This window comes from Oncorhynchus nerka, linkage group LG11, assembly GCF_034236695.1.
Source record: "Oncorhynchus nerka isolate Pitt River linkage group LG11, Oner_Uvic_2.0, whole genome shotgun sequence".
NCBI lineage: Eukaryota > Metazoa > Chordata > Actinopteri > Salmoniformes > Salmonidae > Oncorhynchus > Oncorhynchus nerka.
Genome location: NC_088406.1, coordinates 52,179,611 through 52,202,196, shown reverse-complemented (window position 1 = coordinate 52,202,196; position 22,586 = coordinate 52,179,611). Strand labels below are relative to the sequence as shown.

Here is a 22,586-nt window from a genome sequence, read left to right as displayed (position 1 = left end):
CAAAACCAAAAGTGTAATTTAAAAGCATATAAAGTATATAGTCTATGTCTGGGTTTTAATAGAGTTTTGATTGAAATTTCAGTGCTACTTGAGCCTGATGAGCTATACATAAAAATAATTTCATGAGCCCTACTGTACATTAAAGACATTTTAAGAGCCCATGCTCCAAAAATCCCAAATGATTGTGTCGTTATCCAATACATATATGATATACAATATAGGCTACTGCACATTACGCACTACAGAAAAACTTACAATCACGTAGATGTAGCTAGCTATATGCTCTCTTGGGTAAATAAATGAAACAAGCTCCAGTAGGCTAACCTTTTTGAGCGTGAATTGTATTACTGTACCATATTATATTATACTCCACTATATGGACTGGAATTACGCACCTCGTTCAAACCATGATAAAGCTGAGAGAACATGCGATTCTGGTGCAGCGCATACGGCCTACAAAGTTACAAGCGTAGGTTAGCGAATTAGTAGGCTGACGCATATACACTTTTCATAATATTTCCCCTAATGTTATTAGCCTACCTCCTCGTTCTCTCTATTGTTGCCTCATTCCTTCCTCGCTTTCAACAGTGAAATGAAACGAGTTCCATTGCCCTCATCTTCGTCCTTCTAATGACACCCTGGAATAATATGGGACTAGAATTAGATGCAGATGGCATTCACTTCTCGTCACGAAGATTGAATGGTTATGGGACTGAATAAATAACTGCTGTAGCACACCGGCATCGCTCGTTCGCTCTTGCTTCAAACCACCTGTGAGTTCTATTGGCTGCCGTATTTAACATTCAGAAAACAAGACTTTGGACACACCTACTCATTGAGAAAGAAAAACCATTGAATGAGCAAAACCTTTGACTGGTACTGTATGTCTATCTTGAACAGGATTAACTATTTTGGATGCAATCTGAATGGAATTGATGAGAGCGAGAAAGAGAAAGAGAGAGAGACAGCTCGCGCCTGCTCCGATTTAAAGCCATGATATTCGAGGGATAGGCTGTTTCAAAAGTCTGCGGCTGCAATAAAAACATGTTTTTGTTACAATCAAATATGAAGGTGACCCCCGAAAGCCAGATGGAGATGTGTAAATTAGACGTGCATTCGGTCGGTCTATAGTCTATGCTGCAGCAAATGTAGGCCCACCTGTCACAAGGAAAAAAGGTACCGTGATGAGATGATAGGTCTGCATGCATTGTGAACTGCACTCCGTACTGAGCCGTCTGTCCCCACCGTGAGCGTTGATGATTCATCATGCAGAGAGCAGAGAGAAGGCCGCAGAGAAGCAATATTTAGATGTCGCAAATACATTTGACAGTTCCATTTCACGTCATGCTGTTGATATAAATCATTTATTATAATTTACCGGTTTCTCACAGTTATTTATCCCAGGAAAAGGGAGTGGTTTTGGGCGGTAAATCTCGATAACTGGGTTCCCAGCATTCAACCTTAGTGCATGCCAGTGTCATAGCAGGACTGGCACTGGAAAAGCCAATCCCTCACAATATCCTCTGAGGAGACAATCAAAAATGTGCCTGTCTTCCCATCCACATCGATCTGGCCAAAGGCCACGCCCACTAATATTTATTTTCCATGATAAGTCTGGATTTGTTTCCTCCCCGGCGACTTCTCGAATGCCAACACATTCAAACCATTTTGATTGGTCCCAGAAACCGATGGGTTGGGCCCGAGCTGGCCTGCACTAATCATGAATCACATAATTTTGACATCAGCTCAAACGACGTCTAGGACAGCAGATTCAGACTGATGTATGGCGTGATTGATAGAGCAGTGTAATTAAATTCAGGATGAGTCATCAGGCAACACTAATATCCCTGCCCCAATGAATATATATATATTTTTTTCTCTAAATGTTTTTCTTTCTCTCCCTCTAAAGTATTTATCTCTCCCTCACACACTCCCTCCCACCCTCCCTGATTAGTTCTTCTGTTGTCACATTTCTGTGTTCATCCAGTCAATTCTTACTGTTTGTTTCCCTGCCACTCTCCTCTTCAGTCTCAATCTTTGCCTCAATCAGAGATACTGATGGCCGTTGCTGGGCATCCTGTCACCATGGCAACTCGAGGGGGGGGCAAAGAGTAACAACCCACAAGAGCTGACCGTGGGATTTCTTTCTATGTCTCCGCCTCTGTCCTACAGCCGCTCCATACCTCTATTATCATTCCTCTGTCTTCTACTCCTCCTCTTCTCCATCTCTCTGTCTGGTGGAGGTGTGTAGTGGTGCTGTGGATAGTTTGTTGGCATGCAGCCCGCTCATGAGGAGAGGACGTTGGCCGAGCAAATGTACGCTTTTTTGCCAACATTTTGTGCTAGACTGAGGATTTAATTACATGGTAAACTGTAAGGACTTTGTATAAAATAGTCTAATCTTATTACCCTCTCTTCACGCAGGACATTCTATCCTCTTTGTTTCTGGATGTTTACGTCTTTCGTTAGAATGCTGGTCAGCCAGAGGTCTACTTCTTACACTGAAGACAGTGGGATTGTTTTTTTTTTCAATACTCTGAGAAGTGTTCATTTAAGTGGGACTCATATATGCTCTGTGAACGTATTATATTTAACCCTCCAATAGTTAAAATAAATCAGTGTATTGGCTGTGTGTTCTGCAGCAGGGCGTTTGTGGTCTGGGGGGTTTAGCTTCAGCATCACTGAATGTAATCTCCACATGTTGTCCTACTATACAAAGCTGTGATCGGATTTGCTCAGATATTGTGCTCAGCATGGCGGGGAAGAACTATACGCCCCAAAACAAAAACCTGGGAAACAGAAAGAAAAGGGGCAATGAGAACAATAGAAAGCTGAGGAAGTTTGGCTTTGTGCCAGCCAAAAGAAACACTTTCTTTCCATTACTTATATTTGTAAACTTGCTGAAGTCCCTGACCCGTACTTCACATTTAAAGGCATATTAACTGTGATTAAAAAGCTGGTCAACTTAAAAATCTGGTAAAAAAAAGCTCGTAAACTCTATCATCTGTTGGCTGTCTGCATTCTCAACACTTCAAGATCAAGACTTAGAACAATGTGCATTTTGCAGTGCAGTGTCCACCTGTCCTTCTCCACTAAATTAAGTAATTTGACTTAAATTGACCTGACAATCTGATACTGTAAAACGGTTTAACAAATGTTAGCAAACAAGCAAGTAATGTATCATCTGGTCGGTGTCCTCTTACTAGCAACCATTAAAATAATAATAACCATACAATCAAAAGAAAATGACTAAGTGTCATGGAAGTGTGCACATATACAGTGTCATGGAAGTGTGCACATATACAGTGTCATGGAAGTGTGCACATATACAGTGTCATGGAAGTGTGCACATATACAGTGTCATGGAAGTGTGCACATATACAGTGTCATGGAAGTGTGCACATATACAGTGTCATGGAAGTGTGCACATATACAGTGTCATGGAAGTGTGCACATATACAGTGTCGTGGAAGTGTGCACATATACAGTGTCATGGAAGTGTGCACATATACAGTGTCGTGGAAGTGTGCACATATACAGTGTCATGGAAGTGTGCACATACAGTGTCATGGAAGTGTGCACATATACAGTGTCGTGGAAGTGTGCACATATACAGTGTCGTGGAAGTGGGCACATATACAGTGTCATGGAAGTGTGCACATATACAGTGTCATGGAAGTGTGCACATATACAGTGTCGTGGAAGTGTGCACATATACAGTGTCGTGGAAGTGGGCACATATACAGTGTCGTGGAAGTGGGCACATATACAGTGTCATGGAAGTGTGCACATATACAGTGTCATGGAAGTGTGCACATATACAGTGTCATGGAAGTGGGCACATATACAGTGTCGTGGAAGTGGGCACATATACAGTGTCGTGGAAGTGGGCACATATACAGTGTCGTGGAAGTGGGCACATATACAGTGTCGTGGAAGTGGGCACATATACAGTGTCGTGGAAGTGTGCACATATACAGTGTCATGGAAGTGGGCACATATACAGTGTCGTGAAAAAGTATTTGCCCCCTTTCTAATTTTCTCTACTTTTGCATATTGTTTATACAAAATGTTATCAGATCTTACACCAACATCGAATATTCATAAAGGGAATCTGAATTAACAAATAACACAACAATTACATACTTATTTCATTTATTTCATAAACAAAATTATGCAACACCCAATGTCCATTTGTGAAAGCGTATTTGCCCCCCTTACACTCAATAACTGATTGTGACACCTTTAACTGCAGTGACTCCAACCAGATGCTTCCTGTAGTTGTTGATCAGTCTCTCAAGTCACTGTGGAGGAATCTTGGCCCACTTTTCCATGCAGAACTGCTGTAACTCAGCAGCGTTTGTGGGTTTTCAAGCATGAACTGCTCGCTTCAAGTCCTGCCACAACATCTCAATTGGGATTAAAGTCTGGACTTTGACTAGGCCATTCCAAAACTTTAAATTGGTTGCTTTTTAGCCATTTTCATGTAGACTTGATTGTGTGTTTAGGATCATTGTCTTGCTGCATGACCCAGCTGCTCTTCAGTTTCAGCTCACAGATGGATGGCAAGTCATCCAAGTCCTGAGGCAGCAAAGCATCCCCAAACCATCACACTACCACCACAATGCTTGACTGTTGGTATAAGGTTCTTAATGTGGAATGTAGTGTTTGGTTTTCAACAGGCATAATGGGACCCATGACATCCAAAAAGTTATACTTTTGAATCATCTTCCCATAGAGTTCCCATTCTTCCAAGAGTCTTGATGATCATCCATTTTTCATACAAGGGAATTGGGTGTTGCATAACTTTGTTAATAAAAAATATAAAAACTATTTGTAAACTCAGGTTCCCTTTATCTCATTTTAAGTTTTTGTTGAAGGTTGAAGATATTTTTAGAACACCTACTCATTCAAGGGTTTTTCTTTATTTTTACTATTTTCTACATTGTAGAATAAGAGTGAAGACATCAAAACTATTAAATAACACATATGGAACCATGTAGTAACCACAAAAGTGTTAAACCAATCAAAATATATTTTATATTTGACATTTTTCAAATAGCCACCCTTTGCTTTGATGACAGCTTTGATGAACTGCTCCATGAACGTTTACAGTTCAAGTCGGCCATAGGCCGTGGTAAATGCTGCAAGAAACACATTTACATTAACCGGGGGTAGAACCCACTTCTTGTTACGTCGCCATTGCACCATGGCAATGTCTTGACTCAAGAATGAAAAATGTGAAATTTCGTATTGGTCCGAAAAAACAAATTCCAAAGATTCTTCGGGGTCTTTAATAATCGACGTTGTTAGCATATTACATCTCTGCGATAATTTGCCCCAAAGTGAATTTAAGTACAATATCGACACATTTCGTTTGGTTTTGTTGACCTCTATTCTGTCAGGGTCAAGAAGTATGCCTTCTCTGTCGTGATAGTCTTGAATGTACCTGTCTTTGCTCTCTTGATCTGTGACCGATGCAGGATAGCCTGAAGCCATTTGCTTGCATCTCAAGAAGGTCTTGATGTACTCTTTAAAAAGAGTGTCTGATTTCTTGGAAAAGTTCCACACTTCAAAGATTTTGGCCACACGATACCCAATCTCTAAAGCCTTAGAGAATTCAACTGTGACCCACACCCCTGTAAGGGCTCTTTCTTGATCTGAGTGATCACATGGGGTTTGTTGTTTGTTTTCACTGCAGGTGCGACAAAGGGGAAAGAAAAGTTTTCCTTGAGGGCCCCCTGCGCCTTATACCCGGAGGTCTCTTTTTTGGTCTTCGAGACAACATCATCAGCCCCGGGCCTTCTTGACGCTCGACATCTGGTGACGCCCTTCTGGTCATAGCATTGGCTACAACCTCACTTACTATATTTTTTGCTGCTGATTTTAAATGCGGTTTGGCTATGCTGAGGCCTCTCTTCATAAACGGTAAAACCATCCTAAAGAGGTTACGAAACATACCTCCTATCCCCGAACCATACATGGTTGGGGAAACATAATAGCCGGGTAACCCAATACCCACTTGATCAACATAGTATGAGACATAACGGTTAGGGTCGAGATGTCGGTGTTCCATAACCCTTTTTAATTCATTTGTATTATGTATATAAAATATGTAATACTAATATTATATATGTAGAGAGGTTTTGGTGGGTCTAAAGTGGATTTTTACAATCGTTTTACCATAAGTAAATTCGATGTTTTCGTTCTGATCCGTTTTAAGCTCAACAAGAATGTTTTCAATATATTTCTTGCTTACAGGTACGTAGTGTGGCTTGTCGTAGGTGACAGTGACTATGTCCCCATCCTTTCCGTCTATATGTACCGTTCTCAGGAGTGGCACACAACTGTCTCCGACCTTTTGATAGGATATGATGTCGGTATACACAAATATGTTGTAAAATCCTGCATGTATATCTGCGGGGAATGGGAATAATTTATCTTTCACATACGTCCATTTATTGGGACCCATCCCCAACATGTAGGCTAAATTACCACCGGTCTTTATTCCCCAGGCAGCATCTCCTGAGATTTGTACACGTTTATGTATAGGGTTGTACATCAGGAATATTTCCATATTGTTCAGTAATAGGCGTTCATTCAACTCGGAGACGATCCTGTCGACGGTTCTAAAGAACCCTTTTTTAACCTTAATAAGTTTCGCGGGTTCCGATAACTTTTTGCAATAAAAATCACGGTCCTTATCTTTGATATTATACCAGCTATGGGGGTATGTAATCTCGCTGAGACCTACTTCCCAGGCCTCTGATAACTCTATAGGCTTTGGAAAATTGGTTGTATAATTCGAACTCTGATTATTACGATATATATGTGCGGACGCATTACTGGGGAGAGTCAGGTAGAAGCCGCTGTGCTCCATGATTCACTCCGGTGTACACACGAATGATGACGTATTTTATCATGCATGTGGGTTTAAATTAACCCCCGATGCCTCCACCACATCCTGCTCTAATACCCAACTGTTGAACTTTTGGGGCCAGTTTTTCCAGCGGACCAGCACCCATTTTTGACCATTTTCTCTCTTTTGATCTAGAATCTCCTCCACGTGAAACACTTTGTCTTTACCCAACTGTACCTTCTGTAATTCCTTCTCATAAAAAGATCCCTCTATAAATTCCCCGTCATAATCTTTTCATGTGTAGACCGGGGGTATGCGCGGCAGACATTCGGTAACCGTGAATAGCTCATCACTGTATCCTTGCTCGTATTTTTTGTCGAAAACACCCCTCAACTTGGATATACGAACCAAGTCCCCCACAATGAATTTAAAATGTATTTTTTTCTTACGGCGAAGGGGGAACAAACCATACAGATTTTTAAAGACTTGAAAAGAGTTTTCAGAAGAGACCTCAGAGGGTTTCATCCGTATACTCTTATGATAACTATTGTTATACCCAATTACTAAATCTTGAACTATATCGATATATCTATGCGTGTTGTGAGCTGTAAAATAGCGCCACATCAGCTCCTTCAGAGTTCTGTTAAAGCGTTCAACAACTGAAGCTTTCAAATCCGATCCTGTAGCAAAATGTACTATATTGTGCTTCTTCATGAGTTTCTGAAAAGTATTATTAAAAAATTATTTTACGCCATCAGTCTGCACTTTCTTGGGGGCTCCTCCTTCCTTCAACATAGAGTCAAAGGCCCGGGTCACCTCTGCCCCACTCTTGTTTTTTAAGACCCTGACGAAAGCTATTTTAGAGAAAATATCTATAACCGTTAGCATGTAGCGATTTCCATCATTTTTATCTGCAAGGGCCTGCATGTCACATAGATCAGCCTGAAATTGGGACAATGGTTGGGTAGAAAAAACTCTATTTCATGGAAATGGTTTTCTTACTCTGATAGCCACTCATTCACTTTAGCATCGCTTAACCGGCGACCTGTTTCTTCGGATAAAGCTCTCTGTAAACGTTCCTTACCCCCATAAGACCCAGGATTAGAGGGATTATAATAAATGTTTTTCAACATTTGCTCTGTCATCCTTCTTGCCTCTCTGAGGTACAATAACGTTAATGAGCCACTTTCAAATAACGACAACATTTCATTTTCATTTTTGGGATTTTTATTTTCAAGAAAACATTATGTATTACGTATACAGACAATTCAGAATTCGTTGCAGGATACATGTCCCCGTTTTCTCAATGATCACATCATGCAAAACCCTGTATATTTGGTTTAGATTAACAGGTTTGTGTCGCTGAATTTTACAACACACACATCCGCTATAAAAGTATATAAACAACAAATATGATACATGTTACAATTAAATGGTGTTTCAAACAAATAAAGTAAAATCTTAGACAAGGTTGTTTCTAGTTCTTCAGAATCACCACCAAGCCGGGATACCATTTGTGTCCATTGTAGACACTCGCCCGCATGCCGTACATGATTCATGATTTGTTCCATTTTCAACACACGCTCTACATTAGTCCCTGAATTGTGGGTTGTGTAGAACGATACATTGTTCACTTTATTTTCAATAATTTGATGCATAACATTTGTAAGATCTCTCAAAAGAAAATATGTATTTATTCTCTCTAACATCGTATACACATAGTTACCCATTGCTTTACATCTAAATAACAAAAATATCACTCGGTCTCTTGGGGTTTATTGAGCCAGAAAGTCATCACATCAGCCACCACAGCCTCCCTGTATTTGTTATCGTCCACCAGGGTGTGTCGGATTTCTTTGAGTTTCTCGTGGATGTAGGTCGCCTCCTTCAGTTCATGTAGGAATGCCTCGTTTACCCCGTAAACTCTGGGGATAGACGGCACAAGGCCCATAGACTCCAGGGCTCTGACCAGCGATGGTATAAACCTGCAGGACCAAAGTCTTTTCACCAGCACCTCAAAATGGTTGAAGAAGTAGTATCTTGGGGGGTCGTATAGGCATGGATGCCTGCGCTGGCTGGGGTGATTGATCTCACAACCGATGCATTTTTCTCATATATATTCTCCAATCACCACGTCTAAAAGCGTGGCTACAGGGGCCTTGATGGTGTCCACAAAAATAGTACTGACCACCCCATCAAACACGTCCTCAGGCTGTGTACATGTAGGGGGTGTCGCGGGTCTTGCCAGGGGGGAGTAGAATGTTGGGCTGCGAGGCATACAATCCTTAGGGTCGGGCCCCCATGACGTTTCGGAGTTCTGGTATGCGGTAGGAATATGCATGGTTAATGCGTAAGTGAAGAACTGTAGGTTTTAAGGACCCTCCTTTTATTGTTGAACCAGCCCTCTGGGTATCAGGGCGTGGTTAACGCAGCCGCATACTTAGTTTTCTTCGTGGGGTGACCCTTCTGACGATGTACCTTCTTGGGGCTCCTGTGAATCATAATCCTCAGGATTCGTATATATTATGCACTTCTTTAGCCGAACAATGCTCTGTCGCTGTTGGCTCTGTACAAACAGAGCGTCCAACAACTCCAACATTTTCAATTCCATTAAATCCCAACTTTTAAAAGGAATAAGCAACCTAAAGCAACCTAAAATCACCGACCAAGCCTCCATCACGGATGTTTTGGTTGCGGATTTCCTCGGTGCTGATATAGAACTCCACGCAGCCACAGGGAAGTCCATTCTTTCTCTGTATTTTCACCCTGTGAAATACTCTTCCTGAGGAGTCAGGGGTACCTTCCCAACGGGTCTTGTAGCCTGTGAACAAGCTATACCCCTTGGTGATACGTCTCAGTTCGGGACACAAAACCTGGCGAAAAACTGTCCAGTCTTCAACCCCATAGTCCACTCCTACTGTCGGGCGGTATATTCTTCTCCTTCGGCTACCGTATAGAGGTTCACTCTACAGGCCAAGTAATCAAACAGATACCCCCATTGCTGTCCATTAGACATCAGCTCTTCATCTTTCAGCGCAGTTGCGGGCGGTATCTGGGTTCTATACACACTTAGAAACCGCTTTTTTGGAGCATCGTATATTGCGGCAGTATACTTTGCCCTTTCTCTATGTTTCAGCCGCGGTCCTGCTTCCGTTGTTACAGTCATCACGGCTTTGCCACTGATCGCAAAATCCATGTTTAAAAATCATGTTTACTGTTCTGGGATCTCACGCCTTGTTCTGGACATTTATAATGCGTATGCCACAGCCAATACTTTTACATTTAAGTCATTTAGCAGACGCTCTTATCCAGAGCGACTTACAAATTGGTGCTTTCACCTTATGACATCCAGTGGAACAGCCACTTTACAATAGTGCATCTAGGTCTTTTAAGGGGGGAGGATTACTTTATCCTATCCTAGGTATTCCTTAAAGAGGTGGGGTTTCAGGTGTCTCCGGAAGGTGGTGATTGACTCCGCTGTCCTGGCGTCGTGAGGGAGTTTGTTCCACCATTGGGGGCCAGAGCAGCGAACAGTTTTGACTGGGCTGAGCGGGAACTGTACTTCCTCAGTGGTAGGGAGGCGAGCAGGCCAGAGGTGGATGAACGCAGTGCCCTTGTTTGGGTGTAGGGCCTGATCAGAGCCTGGAGGTTGAGGTGCCGCTCCCCTCACAGCTCCGTAGGCAAGCACCATGGTCTTGTAGCGGATGCGAGCTTCAACTGAAGCCAGTGGAGAGAGCGGAGGAGCGGGTGACGGAGAGAACTTGGGAAGGTTGAACACCAGACGGGCTGCCGCGTTCTGGATGAGTTGTAGGGTTTAATGGCACAGGCAGGGAGCCCAGCCAACAGCTTTGCAGTAATCCAGACGGAGATGACAAGTGCCTGGATTACCTGCGCCGCCTCCTGTGTGAGGCAGGGTCAGTGCGGATGTTGTAGAGCATTACAGGAACGGGCCACCGCCTTGATGTTATTTGAGAATGACAGGGTGTTGTCCAGGATCACGCCAAGGTTCTTGTGATGGCGAGATCATGGAACGGGCAGTCCTTCCCCGGGAGGAAGAGCAGCTCCGTCTTGCCGAGGTTCAGCTTGAGGTGATGATCCGTCATCCACACTGATATGTCTGCCAGACATGCAGAGATGCGATTCGCCACCTGGTCGTCAGAAGGGGGAAAGGAGAAGATTAATTGTGTGTCGTCTGCATAGCAATGATAGGAGAGACCATGTGAGGTTATGACAGAGCCAAGTGACTTGGTGTATAGCGAGAATAGGAGAGGGCCTAGAACAGAGCCCTGGGGGACACCAGTGGTGAGAGCACGTGGTGAGGAGACACCTGGTAGGAGCGACCTGTCAGGTAGGACGCAACTGGGCCGCGCCGGAGATGCCCAACTCGGAGAGGGTGGAGAGGAGGATCTGATGGTTCACAGTATCGAAGGCAGCCGATAGGTCTAGAAGGATGAGAGCATTAGCTTTAGCAGTGCGGATCCGTGATACAGAGAAGAGCAGTCTCAGTTGAATGACTAGTCTTGAAACCTGACTGATTTGGATCAAGAAGGTCATTCTGAGAGAGATAGCGGGAGAGCTTTTCAAGAGTTTTGGAGAGAAAAGAAAGAAGGGATACTGGTCTGTAGTTGTTGACATCGGAGGGATCGATGTAGGTTTTTTCAGAAGGGGTGCAACTCTCGCTCTCTTGAAGACGGGAGGGACGAGCTTCGGTCAGGGATGAGTTGATGAGCGAGGTGAGGTAAGGGAGAAGGTCACCGGAGATGGTCTGGAGAAGAGAGGAGGGGATAGGGTCAAGCGGGCAGGTTGTTGGGCGGCCGGCAGTCACAAGACGCGAGATGTCATCTGGAGAGAGAGGGGAGAAAGAGGTCAGAGCACAGGGTAGGGCAGTGTGAGCAGAACCAGCGGTGTCGCTTTGACTTAGCAAACGAGGATCGGATGTCGTCGCTTCTTTTCAAAATGGTTGACGAAGTCATCTGCAGAGAGGGAGGATGGGGGGAGGGGGAGGAGGATTCAAGAGGGAGGAGAAGGTGGCAAAGAGCTTCCTAGGTTAGAGGCAGATGCTTGGAATTTAGAGTGGTAGAAAGTGGCTTTAGCAGCAGAGACAGAGGAGGAAAATGTAGAGAGGAGGGAGTGAAAGGATGCCAGGTAGTTTTCTCCATTTCCGCTCGGCTGCCCGGAGCCCTGTTCTGTGAGCTCGCAATGAGTCCAGCGAGCCACGGAGCGGGGAGGGGAGGACCGAGCCGGCCTGGAGGATAGGGGACATAGAGAGTCAAAGGATGCAGAAAGGGAGGAGAGGAGGGTTGAGGAGGCAGAATCAGGAGATAGGTTGAGAAGGTTTGAGCAGAGGGAAGAGATGATAGGATGGAAGAGGAGAGAGTAGCGGGGGAGAGAGAGCGAAGGTTGGGACGGCGCGATACCATCCGAGTAGGGGCAGTGTGGGAAGTGTTGGATGAGAGCGAGAGGGAAAAGGATACAAGGTAGTGGTCGGACCTGTATACCCCGAACATTCCTGCTTCATCAGATAACAACCATAAGGGCAATAACTGGGGGGTGGGGGCCATACAGGTTCAGGGGTATACGCCATTGAAGCGACTCTTAGGGCCATCAGATCATTTCGTCCGCAGACCAGCTCTTCCAACGCATATCCGGGTAGACTTGAAGCACTCAGGGCCTGTTCAATTTGACACAGCGCGAGTCTTATTTTAAGCCATTCTCTCATCCTTAGCGCTGGAGAAAAACTCCCGGGTTCTGCCCGATAAAGGGGTTTGGGGCCGCTGTCTGTGAATATCTTAACCGTAGATTCCTCAGGTTGGAATATGTAAGACATATGTCCCTCACTCGTACCCAAAACTCCTTTAAAACATTCTGGAGCCTCACGCAAAACATCCTCCAGGCTTTTGTCATTGCGTTCATGACATGAGCTGCAGAGAACCCCGAGAATTGGCCTAGGAGACATATTTTTTATGTTTAATATTCTGGCCTTTATTTTAAAAATCGCAGGCCTTGTTCTGGACATTTATAATGCGTATGCCACAGCCAATAACCCGGACATTCCTGCTTCATCAGATAACAACCATAAGGGCAATAAAACTGGGGGTGGAGGCCATACAGGTTCAAACACTGAACCCCCCCAGTTCAACCAGGCCCCTAGACATCAATCAGCATGACTAGTTCAAAGGATGCAATATAGATATAAAATAACACACACCCTTTAACACGTGACCACAGGAACAGGATGGCCTGGCCGGAGGCCCATATTTGGACATGTACACGTCATCATGGACACAGGATCATAAATCAATAACTTTGACCCGTGCCGTCTACTTTATTCTCTCTTGCTACCCTAATATTCTCTCAGTTCATCACAATTGCGGTGTCTCCTAACCAGCCTTGGGCCCCCAGTTGGCCTGAAGGTTATCTTAAGAGCGGGTGAGGTGGCAATGACGGGACTGGCTTCCTCTCTCACATCAAAACATACCTGCAGACGAGACACAGATGGATAGAGAGAGAGCATGATTAAGCCTTGATTTTTTTATTCTACCACGGTCAGTCATCTTAATCAGTGAAATGCAAAACTGACCTTGGATCATTAACTCTGGGACTAATACATCTCTGTTTGTATTTCAATGTAAAGAATCTCTTTAATAATACTTCCTGTTGACCCGACCAAGTGACATCTCACCTATGATCACGCTCTGCCCTCTGTGTCAGCCAGTTCAGATGCGGGAGGCGTTCACCAAAACAGCTGATATACCCTAGAGGATTTAGGGAGAAGGGGGAGAGGGATGAAGTGAAGAAGAGAGACTTATTGTGTGTGTGTGTGTGTGTGTGTGTGTGTGTGTGTGTGTGGTCTCACCTGTTGTCCACACTAAGTGGCTACAGAGTACTTTATGCTGAAAAACAGACACACGAGGACAAACAATAGAAGACCATGTCAAAAGATTCTGTATGTGACGCAGACACCTATCGGAGTGTACCTGAAACATTTAAATATAGAGGGCTATGTGTCTCACCACTTGGTTATTGCAAGGCTAACCCCCAGGGAAATCATGACTTGGCAGCAACAGATAGTCCAGTAAAAATGTCTGTGTTCATGTGGTGTAAATCTGAAAATTAGCAGCTGACATCTGAAGTATTTTTTAATTAACGCATGTGAGACAGGTGCCATGTACAACAAGACAGGCAGAAATGGAGAAAAAGAACACAGAACAGTTTAATTACCTCTGGTTATGGACACTTTTGCCAGCAATGAAGCTTTCATGGCCTTGTTCCTCAGGCAGTGAACATCTGACAGTATCAGATACAGCTCGCTCTCTGAAAGTAAAGGAAATAGCAATTTTTTTTATAGATATGAAAACAACTGTTCAATCTAAAGCAGCAGATGTCATTTTTACGATACGTCACTACAGCCCAGTGCTGCTTACCTGAGATGCCACCTTCGTAGGTGTCCGTTTTGACTTCCTTTGTGTCGGAAAAAAGTTGCTTTCAGATCAATTATTTTTGACTGAAAATAAAAAAGGTTTTGCTCTCGACAAAAAGACACAAATACCTCCATAGCAAATAACAATTTGCCTGTGAATAACCACACCTTCATACAAACGTGCTACTGTATGCAGAATTCTTGACGCAGAACCAAATTCTTGACCCGCTGCCATATCCTGCCAGCATGACCACAAGCGAGCCATTCAAGAGCTGAATGATGATGCGTGGAAGAGGGAAAGGAATGAGATGATAACAGTAATTTGTTGCAAGTTGGGGAGGAGGACTAATAGCTGAACAACAATTCAACCTTTACTAAAGAATAGTCTAATAGCCGAGCTAGGTGTGAACCCCCCTATTGCAGACCAGATTTGCACTAACGACCAAGGGGTAGCTTGCTACTCAATGTGATAAAGTAATGACTTTTCAAATAAGTTACCTTACACGTTATATTGGCTGACAATTTGTTAGCTACGCTGTCCTTATGAACCACATATCATGACAGCAGTATGTACCGGTATGTTAGTTAGCTACCTACCGTTAGTAGTTCTACATCAAACTTGCCAGTTTATTAACTATAGGCTATCTAACTACCCAACATTTATTGACTTGTTTATTCTCGTCATTCTTAGCTTAGCTAAATGGTGTAGTCGTTGTGCTTTCTCAATGGACATTCGGGTGCTTTCGTATTCTACCATGTAGAAAATAGAATATAAACAAATATATATGTAGAAAAACCCTTGAATGAGTAGGAGTTCTAAAACTTTTGAACGGTAATGTATATATACAGTTGAAGTCGGAAGTTTACATACTATAGTTTTAGTCAGGACATCTACTTTGTGCACGGCACAAGAAATGTCTCCAACAATTGTTTACAGACAGATGATTTCACTTATAATTCACTGTATCACAATTCCAGTGGGTCAGAAGTTTACATACACTAAGTTGACTGTGCCTTTAAACAGCTTGGAAAATTCCAGAAAATGATGTCATGGCTTTAGAAGCTTCTGATAGGCTAATTGACATCATTTGAGTCAATTGGAGGTGTATCTGAGCATGTATTTCAAGGCCTACCTTCAAACAGTGCTTTTTTGCTTGACATCATCAAACTATATATTTTTTTGTAGACCTCCACAAGTCTGGTTCATCTTTGGGAGCAATTTCCAAACACCTGAAGGTACCACATTCATCTGTACAAACAATAATACGCAAGTATTAACACCATGGGACCAAGCAGCCGTCATACCGCTTAGGAAGGAGACGCGTTCTGTCTCCTAGAGATGAACGTACTTTGGTGCGAAAAGTGCAAATCAATCCCAGAACAACAGCAAAGGACCTTGTGAAGATGCTGGAGGAAACGGGTACAAAAGTATCTGTATCCACAGAGTCCTGTATCGACATAACCTGAAAGGCCGCTCAGCAAGGAAGAAGCCACTGCTCCAAAACCGCCATAAAAAAGCCAGACTAAGGTTTGCAACTGCACATGGGGACAAAGATCGTACTTTTTGGAGAAATGTCCTCTGGTCTGATCAAAAAAAAAATAGAACTGTTTGACCATAATGACCATCGATATGTTTGGAGGAAAAAGGGGGAGGCTTAATTGCCAAAGAACACCATCCCAACCGTGAAGCATGGGGGTGGCAGCATCATGTTGTGGAGGTGCTTTGCTGCAGGAGGGACTGGTGCACTTCACAAAATAGATGGCATCATGAGGGAGGAAGATTATGTGGATATATTGAAGCAACATCTCAAGACATCAGTTAAAGCTTGGTCGCAAATGGGTCTTCCAAATGGACAATGACCCCGAGCATACTTCCAAAGTTGTGGCAAAATGGCTGAAGGACAACAAAGTAAAGGTATTGGAGTGGCCATCACAAAGCCCTGACCTCAATCATATAGAAAATTTGTGGGCAGAACTGAAAAAGTGTGTGCGAGCAAGGAGGCCTACCAAAGCTTGTGGAAGGCTACCCGAAATGTTTGCCCCAAGTTAAACAATGTAAAGGCAATGCCACCAAATACTAATTGAGTGTATGTAAACTCCTGACACACTGGGAATGGGATGAAATAAATAAAAGCTGAAATAAATCATTCTCTCTACTATTATTCTGACATTTCGCATTCTTACAATAAAGTGGTGATCCTAACTGACCTAAAACAGGGAATTTTTACAAGGATTAAATGTCAGGAACTGTGAAAAGCTGAGTTTAAATGTATTTGGCTAAGGTGTATGTAAACTTCCGACTTCAACTGTATATATATATATATGTGTATGCGTTTATGTATGTGTATGTATGTATATGTACTGTATGTATGTTACATACACATACAGTACATACATGCATACACATATAAATGCATACATATACACCTACAAAATATACACTTACATATATATAAATACATATACATACATATATGTACATATCTTTAAGAATATATTTCCTTTATTACCCTCCAACCCTACCACCCCTCCCCAAATTGGAGCAAACTAGTCTCATTGTTACTACAGATTATAGATTGAAAATATTTTTGTTGTTGTTGCTAAAAGTATTGTTATATTATTGATTGATTGACTATGACTTTTCATATCACCCAGTAGTGCTATGTGCAGAGTTAGCTCAGGTAAATATTGCAATTGTTCAGCCATTCCTGGACCTGTGACCAAAAACCTGCAACGTATGGACAGTACCAAAACAAATGATCTAAGGATTCTGTCGGGGAACACATTGTTTGGGATTATTCCGCCACAAACATCTACCTGTTTGAATCATATTGCTTTTTGCTGTAAGGCCTCTTTGGATAAATACATTTTTATACCAGAAGAACCTGTGGCTCTTGGGAATGGGAGTTTGTACCCCTGAGGTAGAGGTAGAGAATCCAACAAGGTCTCACAGTCGCACATCAGAATTAGACGTTCATCCATGTTTCTGAAACGTACAATTTTTAAGTTGTTCCAAATGTCAATTTTAGAAGTGTTCGGGTTAAGTTTCCAGTAGGCATTAACTCCAAATTCTTAAATTAAGAGTGAAGGTTTGGGATGAAAATGAAAATGAAAATGAAAACAACTTTCTATCACCGGATTTGAACTTGCAACCTTTGGAATAAGATGCCCATCCACCATCCCCTTCCACATCTCACATCTCACAACGTCCTCAGACATGGATGGACGTTGAATATTGACTTGTATCATGGGTGACCTGGCTGAGAGAATCTTCTAGGTGAAATGTGTGTGGGTGGTTGAACAGAGACGTACTGTAGCTTCCATCGAATGAGATCCAGGAGTCAACAAGTCAAACCTTATTGAACAGATTTCCCTTGATATACTGTACTCTATGAAATATGTTTATTTTTTGGATGTATCTCAGATGTATGTCAGACTAAGTCAGACTGGACTGATTGGAAAACACGTTTTTAAAAAGATTTGCGTTGCACCATTATGCCACAGTTCACATTGGTGTCAACAAATTTGGTGGAACAGTTTATACCAAAATAAATATACTCAAAGAAGCTCAACTGTAGAAAGTTCACCGTGTCCTTCACAACCAGTGCTTGCTGCTGAGGCTTTGATTTAATCAAATCCTAATGTATTGAGCAGCATACTAAAATATTGTATTACTAATTGCTCCGAAGAGAGCCCGTCATTAGATAAGAATATGTCATGTCTTATCAAGATGTGGGCGGATTTGATCTGCCGCTGTGTAATCGAGCAGGAGACTGCAGAGTATCTGATCTCTCTCTCTCTCTCTCTCTCTCTCTCTCTCTCTCTCTCATATATATATATATATATGTACTGTGTATATATAGAAAATATTAAGAACACCTTCTCTTTCCATAACGTAGACTGACTAGGTGATTCCAGGTGAAAACTATGATCCCTTATTGATCCACTTCAATCGGTGTAGAAAAGGGGAGGAGACGTGTTAAAGAAGGATCTTTAAGCCTTGAGACAATGGGCCATGATAGTAGGTGCCAGGTGCACCGGTTTATGTCAAGAACTGTAATGCTGCTGGGATTTTCACGCTCAACAGTTTCCCACGTGTATCAAGAATGGCCCACCACCCTGTGGAATGCATTCGACACCTTGTAGAGTCCATGCCCTGACGAATCGAGGCTGTTCTGGGAGCTAAAGGGGGTCCTAATGTTTTGTACACTCTGTGTATATCTCCTTCTCTATATATATACCTATTTTTCTCCTTATCCTTATCTCTTTCTCCCCCCTCTCTCTCTTTCTTCCAGGCGTCGGAGCTGGGCATGCTTTCCGTCTACTACACCTACATCTTCACCTCGCTGGTAAGGAGATGGAGCCTGCTGCTGCTACTCGCTAATGGAAATTGATGATGTTGGTAACACTTTGCACTAATGGTCCTGTAGAGATGATTCATATCGGCCTGATTGATGACTCATTAATGTCCTGCTGGAGCCCATGTTTTCCTCTCACCCAGTTGCTCGGATCCCCATGTCTTTTTGTGCCACTGGGTGCTAAGGGGGCAAGAGAGGGGGGATCATCGTGGAGAGTGATGACCCACGCCCTCCATTTCCTAAAGAGAGAGAGCGATTGCTCAACAAAGCATCATACAGCACCATCCCCACAGGAAGAAGAGACCACTCGTTATTTATGTAATTTTCTTTCAACGTTCAGTTAATCACCGCTTTCCGAGCCTTGTCCCCAACGTCGCAGTATTCCCTCGAAATGACACACACACACACACGCACTGCTCGGCTAATTCTCCTCAACAAATGGCCACTTTTGATTATGCCTATTTTCGACATGTAAAGAATACTGTTCGCTATACTTCCAAGTTATCAGGGCAGGGAGTCAGATCACTTTATACTGCTCCGAAACCGAGGAGTGTATTGTGGAGGGTCTTTCTTCGGCAGGTAGAGGGAGTAATTACACATTCCGTTCATGTTGAGGGTGGGGAGAATGGGTGAGTCCAGGAAGTCCCTCCCTATTTCAGTCAGTTTTCTTCCAGTTGGTTCCTAATAAACACAACCCTGGTGTGTAACATAGGTGTCAGTGCACCGTGCCTGTGATGGCAGGCAGAATGCCTGTGGGGCACTGTAAGAAATTAAATCCCATGTCCCCGATAGTGCAGCAGCCCAATTTGTGTTTCGGCTGGGGGAGTAGACATTTGTCATTTGTCACTAGCTGTCAGATGTCGTGATAGGACAATTTTGTGATCAGCCGCTCCAGAGGATGAGCGATAGTCACTCTTCACATCCTCTGTGTTATATCTCTCTATATGCAGTATCGTCTGTCTCTCTTTCTCTCTCTGTCTGTCTGTGTCTGTCTGTCTCTGTCTCTGTCTCTCACTCTCTCTCTCGCATCCCTGACTGTCACCTCCACCTGCATTGATCTGTCTGGGAAGCTGGAATGTATTTCAATTGGAATGTGTGCTAGGTAATCCAGAGATTTTAACAGATACAGTGGGCCTCGTTTGGATGCAACACATTTGTAAGTGTAATTACTGAAGCTGTGAATAGTTTTTCATTAATTGACCACGGTATTCAAAAAGTAACATTATATCGTAGGTATGATCAAATCCTGGAATGCCGTCATCCAAATTTTTACTTGAACTTGATCGTAATCCACACTTTAGATGTATCTGTTGCACTAACAATTAGACTACATGTATTCCGAATTGAAAAGTAATAGAGTACTGAAAATAGCACAATGAGCAATCTCTGTCTGAATAATCTGCTACATACAGTATCAGTCAAAAGTTTGGACACACCTACTCAATCAATGTTTTTTCTTTATTTTTACTATTTTCTACATTGTAGAATAATAGTGAAGACATCAAAGCTATGAAATAACACATGGAATCATGTAGTAACCCAAAAAATGTTAAACAAATCCAAATATATTTTATATTTGAGATTGCTGAAAGTAGCCACCCCGTTGCCTTGATGACAGCTTTGCACACACACTGCATTCTCTCAACCAGCTTCAGGGGTAGTTACCTGGAATACATTTCAATTAACAGGTGTGCCTTGTTAAAAGTACATTTGTGGAATTTCTTTCCTTCTTAATGTGTTTGAGCCAATCAGTTGTGTTGTGACAAGGTAGGGGTGGTATACAGAAGATAGCCCTATTTGGTAAAAGACCAAGTCCATATTATGGAAAGAACAGCTCAAATAAGCAAAGAGAGATGACAGTGCATCATTATTTTAAGACATAAAGGTCAGTCAATCCGGAAAATGTCAAGAACTTTGAAAGTTTCTTCAGGTGCAGTCGCAAAAACCATCAAGCGTTATGATGAAACTGGCTCTCATGAGGACCACCACAGGAATGGAAGACCCAGAGTTACCTCTGCTGCAGAGGATAAGTTCATTAGAGTTACCAGGCTCAGAAATTGCAGAGGAGACTGCGTGAATTAGGCCTTCATGGTCAAATTGCTGCAAAGAAACCCCTACTAAAGGACACCAATAAGAATAAGAGACTTGCTTGGGCCAAGAAACACGAGCATTGGACCTTAGACTGGTGTAAATCTGTCCTTTGGTCTGATGAGTCAAAATTTGAGATTGTTGTTTCCAACCGCCGTGTCTTTGTGAGACACAGAATAGGTGAACAGATGATCTCAGCGTGTGTGGTTCCCACCGTGAAGCATGGAGGTGGAGGTGTGATGGTGTGGGGGTGCTTTGCTGGTGACTCTAAGTGATTTATTTATAATTCAAGTCATACTTAACCAGCATGGCTACCACAGCATTCTGCAGCGATACGCCATCCCATCTGGTTTGCGCTTAGTGGGACTATCATGTGTTTTTTAACAGGACTATGACCCAATACACCTCCAGGCAGTGTAAGGGCTTTTTGACCAATAAGAAAAGTATTGGAGCGCTGCATCAGATGACCTGGCCTCCACAATCCCTTGACCTCAACCCAATTGAGATGGTTTGGGATGAGTTGGACCACAGAGTGATGTGGGATCTTGTTCTAGACTATTGGAAAAGCATTCCAGGTGAAGCTGGTTGAGAGAATGCATGTGCAAAGGGTGGCTTATTTTAACAATCTAAAATATGAAATATATTTTGATTTGTTTAACACTTTTTGGGGTTACTACATGATTCCATATGTGTTATTTCACAGTTTGGATGTTTTCACTATTATTGTACAATGTAGAAAATAGTAGCAATAAATAGAAACCCTTAAATGAGTAGGTGTGTCCAAACTTTTGATTGGTACTGTACATACAGTGTATTCGGAAAGCACTCTTTTTCCACATTTTGTTCTTTTTTATTTAATTGAACCTTTATTTAACTACGCAAGTCAGTTAAGAACAAATTATTATTTACAATGACAGCCTACACCAGACAAACGACACTGGGCCAATTGTGCGCTGCCCTATGGGACTCCCAATCACGGCCGGTTGTGATACAGCCTGGATTCGAACCAGGGTGTCTGTAGTGATGCCTCGAGCACTGAGATGCAGTGACTTAGACCTCTGCACCACTCGGGAGACCAATTTGAATCTAAAATGGATTAAATCGTTTTTTTCCATTGACAATCTACACATTATATTCATAATGACAAAGCAAAAACAGTTATTTAGAAATGTTTGCTCATTTAAAAAATATCACATTTACATAAGTATACAGACCATTTACTCAGTACTTTGTTGAAGCACCTTTGGCAGCGATAATAGCCTTAAGTCTTTTGGGTGACACTACATGCTTGGCACACCTGTATAAAAGACCAAGTCCATATTATGGAAAGAACAGCTCAAATAAGCAAAGAGAAACGACAGTTCATCATTACTTTAAGACGTGAAAGTCAGTCAATCTGGAAAATGTCAAGAACTTTTAAAGTTTCCTCAAGTGCAGTCGCAAAAACCATCAAACGCTATGATGAAACTGACTCTATACATATGCATATATGAATCAGCTCCTTACAGAAGTGGAGTTACAGTTAAATGGAGTTCAGTTGGCTAGTTTTAATGGTAAGTGAACAGAGAACAGCTATACTTGTCTCTAATTGCCCAATGTGTTTTCCCGGCATGAAATGCCATCCATGGGAGCTATAGAGGGATGGTTGCTCTGTGATTTGTACTTGCAATAACTCCGAGATCATCTCGTTAAGCCTCGCGGCGGTCGCTGACGGTTAACCTGGGAAGTGACTCTTTGTATTGTCTGATTCGTCTCCAAGCACAACGCTGAGACGTAGAGATACGGTTTTCAGGAGAGAGATACAAATTAGGTTTAATGTACATGCACAGTACTCACGTTCATTGCCAATATGTGACCTCAG

The 22,586-nt window shown here is 42.7% G+C and overlaps 1 protein-coding gene across 1 annotated transcript in view; it reads left to right on the top strand.

Annotated features, from left to right (window-relative positions):
* The window catches only part of grik4 (glutamate receptor, ionotropic, kainate 4), a 151,809-nt gene that overhangs the window by 35,626 nt on the left and 93,597 nt on the right, over positions 1-22,586 (top strand). The window contains exon 6 of the mRNA XM_065024085.1: positions 18,575-18,628. Within this exon, the coding sequence (XP_064880157.1) occupies positions 18,575-18,628 (54 nt within the window). The remainder of the gene's footprint in view (positions 1-18,574; positions 18,629-22,586) is intronic.